Source organism: Apis florea, unplaced genomic scaffold, assembly GCF_048593485.1.
Source record: "Apis florea isolate Af1SG1 unplaced genomic scaffold, ASM4859348v1 contig_2272_pilon, whole genome shotgun sequence".
In the NCBI taxonomy this organism is placed as follows: domain Eukaryota; kingdom Metazoa; phylum Arthropoda; class Insecta; order Hymenoptera; family Apidae; genus Apis; species Apis florea.
This window is the reverse complement of record NW_028256549.1, coordinates 2,099,404-2,116,647: the sequence shown is the minus strand read 5'-3', so window position 1 is coordinate 2,116,647 and position 17,244 is coordinate 2,099,404. Positions and strand designations below refer to the sequence as shown.

General features: G+C 42.3%; 1 protein-coding gene and 1 long non-coding RNA gene across 2 annotated transcripts in view; one reads left to right on the top strand and one right to left on the bottom strand.

Annotated features, from left to right (window-relative positions):
• The window catches only part of Meltrin (disintegrin and metalloproteinase domain-containing protein meltrin), a 44,788-nt gene that overhangs the window by 14,098 nt on the left and 13,446 nt on the right, over window positions 1-17,244 (top strand). Inside the window, exon 2 of the mRNA XM_086902687.1 lies at window positions 10,668-10,759. Coding sequence (XP_086758813.1) covers window positions 10,668-10,759 — 92 coding nt within the window. The remainder of the gene's footprint in view (window positions 1-10,667; window positions 10,760-17,244) is intronic.
• LOC147658393 (uncharacterized) lies at window positions 255-16,558 on the bottom strand. Its single transcript, XR_015290592.1, has 2 exons — window positions 16,037-16,558; window positions 255-478 (listed from the first exon to the last, which is right to left on the bottom strand). It is a non-coding gene; the product is annotated as an uncharacterized LOC147658393 (long non-coding RNA).

The following is a 17,244-nucleotide window of genomic DNA, read 5'->3' as shown; positions in this document are numbered from 1 at the left end:
CACGTGCCGAGAATACGTGCTGAACAATTTCGGAGGAATGTGCGTCAAGCGGAAACCGTTCCGGATGCTTTTTATGGGACGATTTTCGCAGACGAGGGGGGAGGAAAAAAAGTGAACCGGACGAGACGAGAATTCCGGGGATCGAATATAAAATATGAAATTGCAAAAATTGCTACGCCCCCCTCCATTTCATTTGGTGTACCGTGAATTAAAATTAAATTTTTGACTGGAACACGAAGTAATTTCGGGCAGCGTTGCGTAGAATGGTTAATTGTTATTTTTTTTTTTTTTTCAATTTTACCGAATTTAAAAAGACATGCGGTAATCCTTGGAAAAATTGAGTGATGATGCGACTCGTGTCTCGCGAGAGTCTTTCACGGATCGATACTTGGAAAAATGGCAACAGAGTGTGGACATCGAATCTTCGTCACGATTCCTTCTCGCAAGTTAGTCCGAGACACTCGACGCTGATTGGAAACTGAAAAAAGAAAAAAAAAAAGTTTTTTTGCCGCTTATAAATATAACTAAGCAAAGAAAACTTTCTCCAATTACGTTCTTGCTATAGATCGTTGTGAACAAGAACAATTGAGAATCGTGTAACCGAAAGATATCGTTTTCGATTCTCCATTTTCGCCTTGATTCTCGACGCAATTGAAAAAGAGGAGATATACCTATTTGCTCGTATTAGTTATTTAAGCAGTTAGCCTAAGAAGTTAGCCCGCATCCAACAGCTCGTGTGTTGCGTATTGTAATCGATCGTGATTCGCTTCGTCGCCGGCGGAAGAATGCTTTCTGCTTTCTCTGCGTTTCGAAAAAAGCGAAGGGAGGACGAAAACATTAGCACGTTATATTTTTCCAACGCTCTAATAGACGCATCAAGACAATCCTTTCGTCGCATTAACATGAATAGGCGAATTTCATGCCGCGAATGAATTTTTTCGAAAAAATACGAACAAGTCATCGCTTATCAAAAAAAGTCAAAAACATTCCCCCATCGAAACACTGTGGAAACACCTTCGTTTCTTCCTTTCACGAAATGGCCAGAGAAATCATCGCGGAAGGAAGGATGGTCGAAACACGCACACGAGGAAAGTGGTGCGCGTAACGGGACTGCCGCGGGGAAGAAGCGGGTGGTTTTCGTCGAATTTCCGTGGAGGGAGGGAGGACGGAGAGACGGAGAGAGATCGATAGGCCGATTCGGATCCCCGAAAAATGGTCGGTCCCCGATTCGGTAACCTCGAGCCTCCACCGCCGAGTGTATGCCTCGTGCATCGACACGAAAGAGGAGGAGGAGGAGGAGGAGAAACGTGGCGAGGGGTGGGGAGAGGGAGATCCCTGGCTTCGTGCGTACGCTTGGTGTATCGCGCGCGTAGGTGTGCGTGAGAGTGCGTGCTCGCACGTACACAACCGCGTTTTATATTGGGCGTGTGTCATCGCCCCGCTCTCTCGCTATACTACGCGTCCTGAACGCATAAGAGTTTCTTCTCTTTCGAGGGAATCCTGGAACCATTTTTTCCTTCCTTCGCTCGCCTAATTGACCACTTTCGTGAACGACTCCTGCTCTCGCGCGAGTTCAAAGTTTATCCTGCGAGCGCGAGGGACGAATTCCCATCCTTTTTTTTTTTTTTTTTGATAAATTATTCAAGAGACGTTTGATTCCGATTCGAAAGAAAAGTTATGTTAACGTCGTTGATGCGTATGCAGCACGTCGGCCGTTTAATCGTAAGATCGTAGAGGACGATTTCACGGCTCGACCCTTCGAGGTACAATTTTTTTTTGTTTTTTTTTTTTAGAGAAATAGGAATAGAAATTCTGGAATCGTAGACGATCCCACGGTTAACCCTTCGCGGCGTAAATTTTCTAGAGTGGACAGGATTTGCATGAAAATTATACAAAGCTACTTTAAACTTAAATTTGATCTCGTGCCCCTTTTTTTCTTTTTTTTTTTGTACATCAGAATTCGTATCAAATCGAACTTATTCTCCATAGCTAAATCTATAGAGGAATTTCGCTCTTAGAATTATGGAACGTGTCTGATCGTAGAATCGACGTTTCTCGTCCTACATTCTGTATATTTAAACCCATCTATCTATCTATCTATCTATCCATCCAACGTTGGATCCTATATAATGCGAGTGAAGAAACAAATATTCCCGAAGTAAAGAGAGAAAGAAATGCGTTCTCGAAGCCCGTATCATTAAAAAGAGGCGGTCGACACGAAATCGAAAATAATCGTGGCAATCGTTCTCCTCTCGTTATCGAAAACCCATTATTCGTGCGGGGGCGTCCGCGTTCGCTCTTATCCCGCTAATGGGTCGGCGTTCTCTCTCGAAACTTTCATCGTTTCATCGCGAGACGAGTGTCGTCGCCGGCCGTCGACTTAACGACGTCTAATTACCATCTCGATTAATCACTTTTGCTCGCCCCTCCCCGGTTATCGAACGATCGGATCCGCAGTTTCTCCGCTGGTGGAATCGTTCTCGCTTCCGCAAATATTTCTCTTCGACTCGGCACAAACTCGGCAATAACGAAGATATCGTTATCCGAGGTGAAGCAGATAATATAGACGAGGCAGAGATAATGGACGAGGACGGACCACCTACGCTTTTCCTGCACGCCACGACCCGATTTCCGATTTCAATTCCGTCTCCGTTGCTACGTTCGTTCGAAAAAAAAAAAAAAAAAAATTACGGAAGCGTCTTTCTAAGATTATTAACCCTTTGCACTCTGGGCCTCTTTAGCTCGGGCGAACCAACAACTCCAGACGATTTCCCGCACGCGTTCGGTGAATTTTTTAGCTAACTTAAAATGATTTCACACACAAATTAACATATAAAACTTTTATATTTTAATATTTTATCTATCTTTACATATAAAGAAAGATAATTTATTGAATATTAAATTGTTGAATATTAAAAATCTATATTGTTGTGTGATATTTTAATGATAAAGTAATTACTTAAAAAGCATCCTCGGTTTGTCAGGGAAAATATCACAATAAAATGTGATAAAAGTACGCGAAATTTGTCGAAATTATTATCCTCCTTTGATATATGGTGGCCGAATTAAAGTATTGGAGTCCTTCGAGCCATCTTCTTCTATTATTTCGTACGTCTCATTAAGATAAATCCGTTGATGGGCGCTAGATGGCCGATGCGAGAAAGTGAGAATTAACGGGAACCAGAAACCAGGACGGAAATAAAGGGGGGGAAAAAAGAGGGAAGAAAAGGATGGAGGAGATCCCGCGGCAGGGAGGAGAGGCGCGGCGTTATTTCTGGAATAGGAAAACACCGCGTCTCCCCTGCTCTCCTCGGGAATCAGAAATACTTCCCGCTCGCGCGTCTGCCAGCCAGCTCTCTCTCTCTCTCTCTCTCTCTCTCTCTCTCTCTCTTCCCTCGAATTTGTCGAAATATCGCGGCGACCCGTTTCTCCGTCCATTCAGACGCACGATATTCTTCCCCGACTGTTTTCGTCGGAGAGAAAACGTAAACACGCGAGTTGGGCCGTTATCGATCCGCGTATCGAATAACACAGCGAACGAAGATCAGCGGAGAAGACCGTTGTCGATTCGGTTGGAGAAACGATGGAAAAAAGTATTATACGAACGTTCGAGAGAAAGAAACGGGACGTTTGTTTTTGAGCAGAGTGTAATTCGAGAAGGGAAAGGCATCACTTGACGTCTATTCGCGGCAATTAACCCGAGCCACGTTGACGACGTTGAACGTTGGTCTCGTTGTCGGTGACGGGGAAAATTTAATGGTTGAACTTACGAATAAAATTACTTGGACAAGTTACACAATTTATTCTTCGAAACGTGATATAATAATCGTAAACGAAGATTACACGAAGAACGGATTATATAAATTATGAGCGTGTATCGTTTCAATTCAAGTAATTACTTAAACTTAATTCGAGATTTTTTAACCAGTTACCTTTTCAACTTTTCGTCGATCGGACGCGTCGCAGACTTTGCGTCCGACTGCACGTCCTTTTTCTCCCTCTTCCGACGGTGGAGAAATTTATTCACCTGGCCTGTCTCTTCGACGCGAATTCACTCGAGGGAGACGACTTTGAAAGCAAGCGCACCTTTCGCCTCGTGATTCACGGGTAGGCTAGGTATATCTCTCAAATTGAGAGACTCGCCGAAATCAATTTTCTTCCCGGCCCTCCTCACCTCCCGTTAGTTGATTAATCTTGGAGAGTACGTGAATTAACAGCAAACCAATACGAACGAACCTTTTTCCCTATATATATATATACACGTACAAACGTTCGATATTGTAATTTTACGAAACGGAATGAAAAAGCGATAACGGGGAAACGGATACCGATAGACAAATCGAAACCGAAACTAATATTCGAATAGAATTATACTCTCGGATATTCGAAGTTATTTCGGCGGGGATCGAGTGATGAAAAATTGGCGAAACAGGCGAATCGATATGTAACGGTGAAATTGAAATGCAACGCATAGATATAAATGTTAGCCTTTCGAATCTTCTTGCATCCACTCGATCCCCCCTCTGTAATGACGGTTTGGAAACCGAGAATCCTCTTACGTGCGAAAGAATTTTTCGAGAACTCGCTTCCCACTCTTGCACGGAAGACAATCGTCGAAAGGAAGGAGAAGGATTGGCCGAACGAATAATCAGTCTGGCAGGCGGACTAATTTTTATTATCCGTTGGGATCGTGAGGAAACAAAGGCGGGAGACTTTCGTTTGCGGTGGGAGAAAAGTAGGGAGAAAGGATCGGGAAAGAGGGAGAGAAGAATTAGCGAATTAAAAACGGAGAAAACGGTGGAAGTTGAAAAAGACTGGTTGAAAGGTCTCGGCCGCGTTGAAATTCTATCCGCGAGCCGAGTGGTGGCTCGGACGCGTATATATATACACACACATACATACACGAGTGCGCGAGCGGAAAAGATGCGCTCGAGCTGAAGGTGAATCGTCGGCGGGGCGGGTCGATAGGGGGGAATAGGTCTGACGATAAATCGATTTCACGCTCGCGTTGCTCGGAGCGCGAATTAATCCGATGAACGCGGCTGAATCGTCCCCGGAAAATGCGCCTCGGCGTAAAGAAGGAGAGGGAGAGAGAGAGAGGAAAGAATCGTAAAATTCAATGAGGCGAAGCTATCTAAAAATATGCGAGTATGGGATAGAACGTAACGTAATATTTGGACGTTTACTAATGTGGGGGAACAGTTGTTATTGCGACATTGCTGAATTGTAAACGTAAGGAGGCGTAATGAAGTTTATCGCGTTTTGATTAATCGAGGGGAGAAGGAAATGCAGCAAAGGAGGGAAATTCTAATTTCGATTTAGATTTATCGAAACTCGATTAAATGCTATTAATTATCGTAGGAATATTAATCAGATAATGGAAACAGTATTGAGATACAGGTTTTTCGATTCGAAATATAATTTTTAACTTTGTCGTTTTGATTATCGAGAGCAAAAAGGAGGAAATGCAGCAAAGGAGGGAAATTCTAATTTCGATTTAGATTTATCGAAACTCGATTAAATGCTATTAATTATCGTGGGAATATTAATCAGCGTAGATAATGGAAACAGTATTGAGAAATAAATATCCGGTTTTTCGATTCGAAATATAATTTATCATCGCGTATTCTATATACAGGGTGTTCCCATTTATAGAAGATTTATATAAAGTTTATGTTTTCATTTCAAAACGCCGTCGCAAGTTTATGACGTCTTAGGGAAATTGAATATATCATTCTCGTCGAATTTCATCTTTAGCGAATAAACTATTTAATCGTTCGATTATTTCAAACGATAAACATGGAGCAAATTTCGTAATAAATAAATAAATAAATACCACCGTTTTATTCTTACATTTCGAACACGCTATTCGCTTTAACTTTCATATTTTTATTACACCTTTTTTTTTAAAGCATTTGCTGACCAATGCTTATATAACGCTCTTTCCTTATTTTTTTTTTTTTTTTTTTTTACAGCAAATAGAACATATCATCGAATCGTTGGATCGTTCAATCCGGAAACACCCTGTACATGGAATTTTTTTATCAAAATATAATAAGGCATCTTTTTTTATTTATACTTTTCTGTACGTGAAAAATGTATACCGTTGAAAAATATTTACATAGGATAGGATGGAACATGTGAAAAATTTGCAACATCCGTGGTGAGTCACGCATCAGATGGGATCGTCAGCCCCCATCCGAACCTCTCCTCCGTACGAGCTATAATTACGAAGTTTAATTGACTAACGAGCGCAGACGAGGATCGGCGAAGCAGTGCAGAAATGGAGCTCTGATTGGTCCATTCACTAAGCCCAACTTGGTTCATTCACGTTGCAATTAATTCGAAAGCGCCTAGCCACGGGGGGAGCTCCTCGTAGAAACTTTTCTCCTCGTAACGGGGGGAGGAGAGAAAAAACGTTCTCGACAATGTTCGTCGATGGTCGGCAGTTACACGATCGAATTTGTAAATCGAATCGAAACTTAAGAGAGAAATTTGAGAGAAAATCCTTTTGTTGCTAAAAAAAAAAAAAAAACGCGACCGCTTGCGCTCGTCGAATGCAATTTTCTGGTATTCGGTGGGATATGAGAACGGTGAATCAGCGGTGCGATAAAGGAAATAATCGTAGATCGATGAACGAAAATTCATCGAAATTTTTGTCAGGCTTGCATAGAGTTTCCCTTGGGAATGGAACGCGTATGAAATTTAAAAAAAAAAAAAAAGTAATAATAATAATAAAAAAAATTCTCTTCATCGAATTTCCTGATATCCAAAGGCATATGATAACATTGATTCGCGCGATGATAAAGTGGATCATCGCGTGAAAACATCTGTTGAACGGGAATTTATCGATGAAATTCGAAAGAATTTCTTTTTTTTTTTTTTTTTTTTTTATAGAATGGTAGAAAATTTTCTCTTCGAAGCATAGAAAATTCGAGCAAATTGACAAAAAAAATTGTCGTTCTCTTTTTGCTCTTCTCTGCAATTCTCTCTAGCATTCAATGGCCACGCGATAACGACGAATCAACATTGATTCACGCGATAATTTACTTTATCGCGTGAAAAAGGTCGTTGAACGGGAACCCAAACTCAGGTGGAATGTTTTTCATTCGTTTCCCACGGAACAACGAACACGCGTGAAAATATGAATAATAAACACACTATTCTCGTTCGGCATTTTTATTCGGTGGCAACAGCGAATCGACATTTGTCCGCGCGATAAAGCGATGGCTGAAACCGATCGGCCAAATTCAGTGGAATCTTCTCAGGCTTGGTTTCCCTCGGCAACACATGTGAAATCGGGATAGCAGGCATGGGAACCCACGAAATGCAGATCCGCCTTCGCACATGCCTCGATGCACGCACGTATGTGCGCCGTACACCGAATTAACGACGACCTAATTGACCGTCGCTAATTCCCTCGTCCTCTCCCCTTGTTGCTCGCGTCCAATCCTCGAGTTTCACCACGTACATCTAGTTAACGCCAACCAGCGTCTCTCAAACTTTCCTCCGTCGCTCTATTTCGCGTTTTCCGCTCGACTCGACGAGATTCGATTCCACCGACAAGTTCATTCAACGAACTTCTTCCCCGTCTACTTTTCTCCAGCGATAACTATCTATCTATCTATCTTCTTCTTTCTTACGGCTGCGATCGTACGAGCGGATCGATCGAACCGAACGAGTGTGCTCTCGAAAAACGACTCGAATATTTTATTTCTCTACTCGATGGCTTTACCCGCTTTTACTCTAGATCCCTGTCATTAGCTCGAATTTCTTTCCACGAGAACGTGTGGAGCAATGACACAACACGCTAATGCCGCGTGCACGCTCGCACGAATATAATCGAGCGATAAAGTTGTAGCGTCGTTACCGACCGCGTTATGGCCGTTTCACATCTACGTTACCGTACTTTCCACGTTATCGTCTCTCACATGTATCACGCTTGCCGTAATGGCAATATCGGGGAAAGTAATTTTGAATAATTTAAATCTGTATTGTAAGATCGAAGGTTGAAGAAAAAAGGTTCGTAAATTTTTAGTTTTATTCAATTGTTGTGACGTCGTTACCGATCGCATTATGGCCGTTTCACACCTACGTCTCTCACATATCTCACGCTTGACGTGATTGTAATATCGGGGAAAGTAATTTTGAATAATTTAAATCTGTATCGTAAGTTCGAGAAAAACGGTTCGTAAATTTTTCAATCGTTACGCACGATGCAAGGGGAAAGGAAGTAACGTGTGACGTGATCATCGAATTGCGTGAAAAATCTCACGATTCGATCGGTTTTGATTTCCTGTTGGACAGGAAATTAACGACAAATCGTGGCTCGTAACGGGTGAATAGCTTTAAATCCGTTAGACAATCGGGAAGTAATTATGGATTTGCGCTGCGTCGACCCAATTAAACCCATCCCGAATTAAATGCGTTTTCAATTCGCGATCCGTCCTATTGATACCCGCCAATAGGATTCACAGCGCAGAAAAAGCGATTCTTTCCGAAATACGTAACGCGAAATTACGATTTTGCGCGTCCGTTGGAAATCGTTGGGATGGAAAATCGTGCACATCCACACGGCGGACACAGCGACATGGCCGTGCTTTCGTTACGTATCCGGTAACAGGGCTGCCAACCGCGTTATTCGAATTTAATAGCTGCCGCAAGATCCAACCTCGACACGAGTCTGGTAAAATTTAATATTCGACCGATGGGGGCGTCCGCAAACGAACGACGCGACGCGGCCAATCCGTGGCCGAGCGTGTACGACACGTATACGACACGATTACCTCTAACGCATCCAACATTTATCGCACCGTGTTTCATCGTGATTTGCGGAAATTTCGCTTCGATTATTAATCGCCTGTGAGCCGAAACGAATAGGATCCTCTCGTTGGGACGATTAATCGTGCAAGAGCTCGAGGAAAGAAGGAAAAAAGAAAAGGAAAAAAAAGAAGAAAGAAGAAGAAGAAGATGAAAAAGAAAGAAAAGGAAGAAAAGTTCTGGGAGCACCGTTTGCGTCAAGCGATAAAGTTGCTCGTTCGAGAGTCCTCCTCATCGAAGGGGCCCCGTACATTTGGTCCATCTTTTTGCGAGCCGCCCCTTCTTCCCTGGTCACCCTTGACGTCAATCTCGTTCCCATAAACGGAACACACATGTGCCGGACGCGGCATTGGCTCCGCCTCGCGATTTTCAACGGCCGATCAAAATTCCACCACGACGACCTACTTCTATTTCTCGATCAATGCCGTTTCCACCGCACGCCTCCGCACGATCTCGTTTAATCGATCGCTCGATCCTCCACCAGTTTTCCGTTTCAATCGAGCCAGATAAGCGGAGGAGATAAGTGGCACGCGTCTCGTTACGTGGCGGAGGATAGGCTCGTCGATCCGAAAATATTTAATTTGGCCGGTTAAAAGGAGGTGGTTTCCGGAATATTTAGCAGAATTTCTTCGACTCCCGGGTAATTTGACTCTTCTCATCGTTCGGGGGGATGGAAATTACGGACGGTCGGTTAAATCCGAGCTAACTGAATTCCTTGATAAATTCCAAAGCCGTCCAAAGGGGAAACTTTGTCGGACGAAGAAACGCGAGTTATTCGCGCGAGCAAGTTCCTTGCCTGCAACGGATATAAACGCCTTGATGTTTTTTTTTTTTTCCATCGCTAAAATACGAATTTTATCCATAATAATAAAAGGGAGAGATTCTTCGCGTTTCTTTCCCCCCCCAGAATGTGTGCGCATGGAATTTTTTCTCTCGAATAAAAGTGAGAATGATAATTACATTTTTTTCTTTACGTTCGATGCCCACCTACGCTCAGCCGTGGCCCACGCTGTGGCCAAGCCAAGCCCTCTCCTCTCCTATTTCGAACGCACACCCTCGTCCTGAACGAACTTTTTTTTTTTTTTTTTTTTCTCGCCAGAACACTCGACAGAAGATAACTGGAACCAGACGAATGCGGAGTGCAAGCCAGCTCGATCAAGGCCGAATAACGTACTTGGCGGGCGAAACGCGCTTCCCCTAATCGATGCTTGGCGAGAGTATTTTTAGTCCGCGTATTCGGGATTCGAGGTTCCTTTTAAAGGGAACGATAATCTGCCGCTCGATGATCAAAAGTTGATCAAAACAGAAGTTTGTGGGGTTAAAGACCTTTTTTTTCCGACTTTCTTCAATCCCTTCCCTTTAATTGTGGTGCAGTCTCGATTACCATAGAGGAGCTTCTTGATCGAAAGTCGTGAACGTGTTGCAAAGAGTCAATTGAATATATATTTTACTTCTATTATTTCTCGATAAATTCAAACTTGCTTGCTCACCGTTCAGAATTATAGAAACGGATTGGAAACGATCCTTGCAGAGAAATCTGCTTATCGTCTACTTCAACTTGAAACCACTTTATCCTGCTTTCTCTCGAGAAATTATCGAGAGTGTGTGTGTGTGCAAGCATAACGTTTCTTTCGCATCTTCGCGAACGAATCTTCTTTCGAATATTAAAAATGGCGCGAAAACGGAAGAAAACTTGGTTAATTTCCTCGTTTCAATCGATGTCAATTGCGATGCGTTGGATCGATTTTCCCTCGAAACTGGTCCACCACTACAGCTAGAATATGCGAACAAAGGGGGAGAAGAGACGATTTCTCTAACGATTTCCACCGATTTCGACTCTGTTGCAGGACCGTCCCCAGATTTCAGCAGACACACGTTGGTCAGACCGCGGGTCTATCACGGCAGGACTAGGCGGCAGATCTCCTCGACTAAGGAGAACGTAAGTACGATATTGTTTTCGAGGAAGGAAATTTTATTTTATTCGCGCCAACACATTCGTGCACCTTTGTAAATTAGAAACGTCTATGATGCAAAACAAGTAATTCACAATCGATTCGTTGAAAATGTATATAACATTTATTTCTACCCGATTCATCCTTTTCGTATATTTATAATTATTTTCGATTATTACCTCGAATGATAAATTGTTAAAATAACTTGTGGATGTGATAAGTGTTACATCCTATCCTATCCTGTAATATCTGAACAACTATTTTTACGATTAAGCAAGTAGTAACGGAAAATAGATGCGCAGTCTCGTGTATAATAACAATTTTGTCGAAAACTTTTCTCATATAAAAAGAAGAAAAAGGGCAATTATTATACAAGTTTCTAATATCGTTCACGACAAATATTATTTAACATTTTTAATAAATCCTCTCCCCTCATCTATATATCCGCTATAATTTTACGTCCATAAAAAAAAACTAACTGCTCGTCTCCTTTCTGCAACGTGTCCTTCCTTTGTCACGATCGGAAGGGGCACGGATACGATTTTGCCGACCGGATAGATATCCTATTTTTTTACGACTCTATTTGTAAAGAGCGAGGAGCGTAAAGGTTTCCTCCAGCGCTCGTACGACTTTCACCGTCGTAAAGGAAAAAGAAAAACTTAATCACCGTGGACGAATATCGCGAGAAAGATGGCGGCGCGATTAACGGGCGCGATTTTCTCGAAAAATTTTCGGATTCGTGACACGGAGCGATCGTCGACGGTGCAACAATTTCGATGCAAATGCCGGGACGCGGCGTGAATCCAGGATCGAGCTCCTACCTGTCGAGGGGGAAATTGCGTCGAGGATGTCTCCTCGAACGAGTTTCGTGCCGTTATTTTCGATGAACGAAACTAGGCGGGAGAAAAAGAAATATCGTTTTTCGTTTTATTGTTATCTGACGAAGTTTCTTTGTCGATTAATCGTTTTTCGCTCGACAACTCGGGATTCCTCGCAGTCAATTTCGTAGGTAATTTTTAACCCTTTGCGCTCGTATTTATATTTAACCCCTTCCTGTATCATTACGACTCGTAGAATTAATTTTTTCAATCGAGATTTAGTTCTTACCACGATTCTTATAATCTACGTTGCAAAATGCTCTATCGTTTGAGCCCAGATTTTGTCTAGCTAATTTGTATAGTGGAAAGGGTTAAGAAGGTTATGAAGGTTGGGTAACAAGAGACGTTAGAATGTAATTGCGTAAATATATGGATAATAATAGAATGTAGAATGGCGAGTGGTTAAAATGAATTCACACACAAATTAACGTATAAAACTTTTATATTTTATCTTTATATATATAGAGAGAGAGAAAGAGAATTTATCGGTTATTAAAGTTTATATCGTTGTTTTGCGCGATATTTTAATAATAAAGTAATTACCAAGATGGATTCTCGGTTTGTCAAGGCAATTATCGCGATAAAATGTCATTTCATGTCTTTCACCTTTCTTAGAGCAAACCTTGCATTCACCGTCGTCCATCATTCTTATACTACATCTTCATTTTTCCCCCCTCCGTATTCTTAATTAATAGGAAGAGAAATAATTTCGTTATTGAGTAACGAAAAATCAAGTCATCTTGGCTATTGGAAATTTAATTTAAAAATACTCGAAAATAATATATCGCCACGATTCGCATTTTGGAATAAAAATCTATTCCGCGCTTCGTTTTAAGATTAAAGAGATTCCATTCGTGATGTTTTAAAAAAATCAAGCACACGAATAAATATCGTCGCCGTTCGAAGTGCAAAAATAATAGAAGAAAACTTCGGGTGCGCGAAGAATTGGGGGGAAAGAGAGGGGGGTGGATCGAGACGCGCGAGAATCGGTCGAAGGTAAACACGACGGTTTGGTAGAAGCGAGGAGAGGAAAGTTTGACCGATGTTGGAGGGAGGAGTTGCAAGTTGGATACGTGTTACCCTTGCCGCCAGTTTGGAAACATTAGCGTGGATAGGCGGGGCAAATAAATAGCGCGGCACTCGTCACGTGATTGTTGCCCGATTCCGTTTAGACTCTGCCTGAGAAATTATGGAAATTTATAGAAAGATTCTGCTCGAATATAATGGAAAAATCGATTATTCGAGGAAATAATTGCGCGTTCGTATATTATCGAAATTTGGATTTGGACAAAAATGTGGAAAATAAAATCGATGTTCTCGACTCTTATATTGACATCGAAGAGTTTCGTAATAATTGCGAGTTCATTCATCAATTGCAAAGATCCTTTCGAATGAATTCCATTTATTCCGATTCTCTCTGCGTCTTGAAAATTTATAGAAATTTATAGAAAGTAATTCTGTTCCACTGTACAGTGGAAAATCGATTATTCGAGATTTATCTACCAATTAGTTCGAAATAATCGTCGTTATTATATCGTATCGAATTTTACAAAAAAGTGGAAAATGAAAATCGACGATATAACACGAACGATTGGGGTCGAAGAGTTTCGTAATAATTGCGAGTTCATTCGTAATTGCAAAGATCCTTTCCAATGAATTCCATTTATTCCCACTCCCTCTCTCTCTCTCTCTGCGTCCTGAAAATTTATAGAAACTATCGATTCAAACATAGTGGAAAATTATTCGAGATTTATCTACCAATTGGCTCGAAGTAATCGTCATTGCGTATTATATCTTATCGAAATTTACAAAAAATTGGAAAATCGACGTTATACGAACAACTGGGGTCAAAGAGTTTCGTAATAATTGCGAGTTCGTTCGCGAAATGGCAAAGATCCGTTCGAACGAATCGATGATGCATTTGTTAATAGCGGGCGAGGAAGAAAAGTGGGCGAGAAACGAGCGCAAAAGCGTTCGGTTTCGTTGCCTAATATCCCTAAAGCAACGATGATCTCGTGGCGTCAACCAAGTAAGCCAATTGACCTCGTTTCTCGTTATCACGGGGAAGAATGAATGCTATCAGCGCGTCTGTCTATGTCGGCGACGAATCTAATTTCCTGCCCGCTTGCTCCACACTTGCAAGTAGTCGTAAAGAGTACTTCGTCCCAACGTTTTCCAATAATAATATTCCCAAGGAAAGTTTCTTTCCCCCGTGAGACGCGTAAGATTAATTGGCAATAGTTTGTCGGTTATGTAGTTCATCGTTCGTCGAGAAATCTGCCGGTCACTTTTATCCTAATTTCACCGGTAACACAGTTTCCTTTTACGATAGTCGATAATAAAACTCGCGGTGATTGATGATGGCATCTCGAGAAAGAGAGAAAGAGAGAGACGGTTTTAACGAGTCGTTTCCGAACGAGAGAGAGAGAAAAAAATGAGAGAAGATAGTTAACGAAGCATCCCCCCTTCTCTCGAGGAAAAACAAAGTAAATCGCGAATCGTGACTAAAAAGTCGATCGAGGAAAAGATGCTTTCCGGTTAACTTCCTGCAAGGTGTGTTGGTTTATCGGACTTTGAACCACGATCTCGTCGTCCATATAACAAAGAGAAAAAGGGAGGGAAGGTAAAGGAAGATGTTGCATATTCTCTTTATTCGAGATAGGGAAATTCTTCTAGGGAAATTCTATACCTCCTTTGTCGCGCAACATTACGCGCAACAAAGTTTACATATTTACATTCTGAAAGCAAGCATGCATCTTCGGTCAATCCACGCGAATATACAGATGTACAGTGTGTAAAATCGAGTTTATCGATGCGCGTGTATTCGTTCAACTCTCTATCTACGCGGTTATATCCGCGTAGATTTCAAGCGTCGTCGAACAAACTGTCGAGAATCTCTCTCTCTCTCTCTTTCATGCGGTCCACTGTTTGTCGTTGCACGCCACCACTGTCGCCACCGTCGCGGAGAGGAAGAGGTTCGCCCGCGGGCGGATCTGACAGAGGCCGTGTTGGACAGCGTTTGGAAACCGCGATAAAGGAGAAACTGCAAGGCAAGCCGAGTGAAAAACCCGCAGAAACGGTTTTCAACGCGGGTAACAATGCGAGTTTCCTCCGCCAGATTACGTTAATCGTTACGGGGCGGCCTCTTCACGCCGTTATCACAGGCCTGTCTAGGATCCGGAAACGGATGCAGTTCCTTCTTCTCCTCCTCCACCTTCTTCTTCTTCTCCGAGCCGTGCACGCCCGAGATTAAAAGATGCCTTTCATCCTACAAAGGGCCCCTCTGTTACGTTACGTACATTGTGCTCTCTCGCCACGAGCTCGTTAACCGCACCAATTTCCAAGAAACCCCGCCACCTCGAATAATTAACGCGTCTCTCGCGTGGTTTATCGCCGTAACAATTATATACCATACAACTTGCTTCTCTCCTTTAACCGATTACTTTTTTCCCTCGAATCCGAACGAGAATCAATGGACGTGGCGAGAATTTGTGGTTGCAGTTTGCGATTGCAAAGGGTTTGTTTGCCTCGAAATTAACGCGATGGAACGAAAAATGCGTAAACAAACGACATATCCCGATCGTGAATCAAATCGGTGCGATATTTCTTTTCCCTCGATCGGTTTTTAAACATCGCAATTTCGAATTTCCTTTCCACGACGAAAGGAGCCATCGACCGATTAAAATTGCATAAATTCATTCACGGGTCATTAGCGTATTTAAATGACTAGGCGCTGCGAATTATTATTGCGTTTATCATCATTGCACCGGCCGACTCTATTGTCTCGAAATTTAAATATTTATTCAAATCGCTTCCAACCAAACTTTAACACTCGTATGTCGCCATCCTACGTTTCATTATTACACGTATATTTGTAAAATAAATAATTGCATATAATTATATAATTACGTTCTCTTGTTACCTTAATTGATAACCTTCTCAAATATAAATTGATTTTCTCGATGAAAAATTATCAAGGTTACGGTTACGGCCAGTTAAAGTCACTTGGATCGAAACGAGCAATCCCCGAATTCGAGGTAGAATCGTTGGAAACAATGGAACAAACGACTCGGCGGTAGAAATGGTAGAAAAAAGGATCGAAGACGTTGTTTCTCGTCCCCTTCGAGACGAGAATCAAGGACAGCGCGAGGGAGGGGTACATTTCGTGGAAGCCGAGCTTCCACGACAATAGTTCGCTGGGCGTGGTGAACGAGACACGAGGACGACTTTTACGAGGGCTTCCTCCATCTCCATTTAACGAGCTTTCGCCATTCCTCCCCGGGGAGAGATTTTTCTCTCTCTCTCTCTCTCTCTCTCTCTTTTTATCCTCGAACGATATCGCGCTAACCGAATTTCACGAGTAAATCAAGACCGATTGTTACTCACCACCTGGGACGCGAGCGAGAATCGTTAGATTCGCCCTGCTGGTTGAAAAAGGACGAGAGACAGCGTGGAGGAGAAGCCACGACCCTTTGGCACATTAGTTTCTCGATATCGACGGGTCATGGCGATGGGGCAATTGGAATATCGAGGAACGTTTGCCGGATTGGCAGCCTGCCAGCTATGGGTATTGCTAACTGTCCAACTACGATGATAGAATCCGCACGATGGAAGAATTCCGTGGATCCATCTATCGTCGATCCAGGCTGCATCCATCGGTCGTGGCTGGAATATCCGATACCGTGGCCCGACCTGGGAAATGGTTTAGTGCGCCAAGTAGTGGGACACGCAACGAATATAGGGACTCCTGTTTCTTCTCGTAGGATTTATTTTTGTAGAGAAAATTTCCTCCTCCTCCTCCCTATTCCGGAGGCGAGAGAATTTGATCTTTCTTCGTTCAGCATATTCTCTGTGGGTTGCATACACACGTTGAACTTTCTATTCGACGTCATTTCAAATTTTCCCTCCCTGAAAAGGAAAGGAGATTCGAGGAGATTTATTAAAATTATATTCTACATCTTTTTTTACATTTTAAATGCACGGGACATTTGTGTGTTGTGTGTGCTTTCGAAAGGAATTCATACGATGCGTAAACGGAACGTTACGAGAGACCGTGGCCCAACGTGGAAAGTGACAGTGTTTCGAGAGAGAAGACGTCCCTTGGAAGGTAGTAGTGGTAGCCGATCGATATTTCCTGTTCGGAGAAAAACGAACGGTTGGGCCGGAACGTATCTCTTATGAATTAAACATAGGTTCCAAGCGAGGGTGCAACCAAGATTCGTAAATTCATTTGGGTTTCAACCGGCACGCGCGCGTACGCTCGTGAAAGAAAAGAAAAAAAAAAAAAAAACCGAGCACTCTCTGTCCCGTCCACTTGACTTTGAACCCGGTGACTGGAGAGAATATAAATTTTTAATCGGTCGACTTTCCGGTTGGTGTTCGAGAACCGATGCTATAACGCGAAAAAAAAGAAAATAAAACGAGATCAGAAAATTCGGCATTTTCCGCTTGAATAAATTCGATCAGTAAGCTGTTATTTCAAAATAACAATTACTTAAAGAAATTGATACTGTAATTTATTCATCCCGATTTATCGCTTTACGTGTAAACAAAAAATCGATAACAGTGTAGTTATTGTAAAAAAAAAAAAAAAA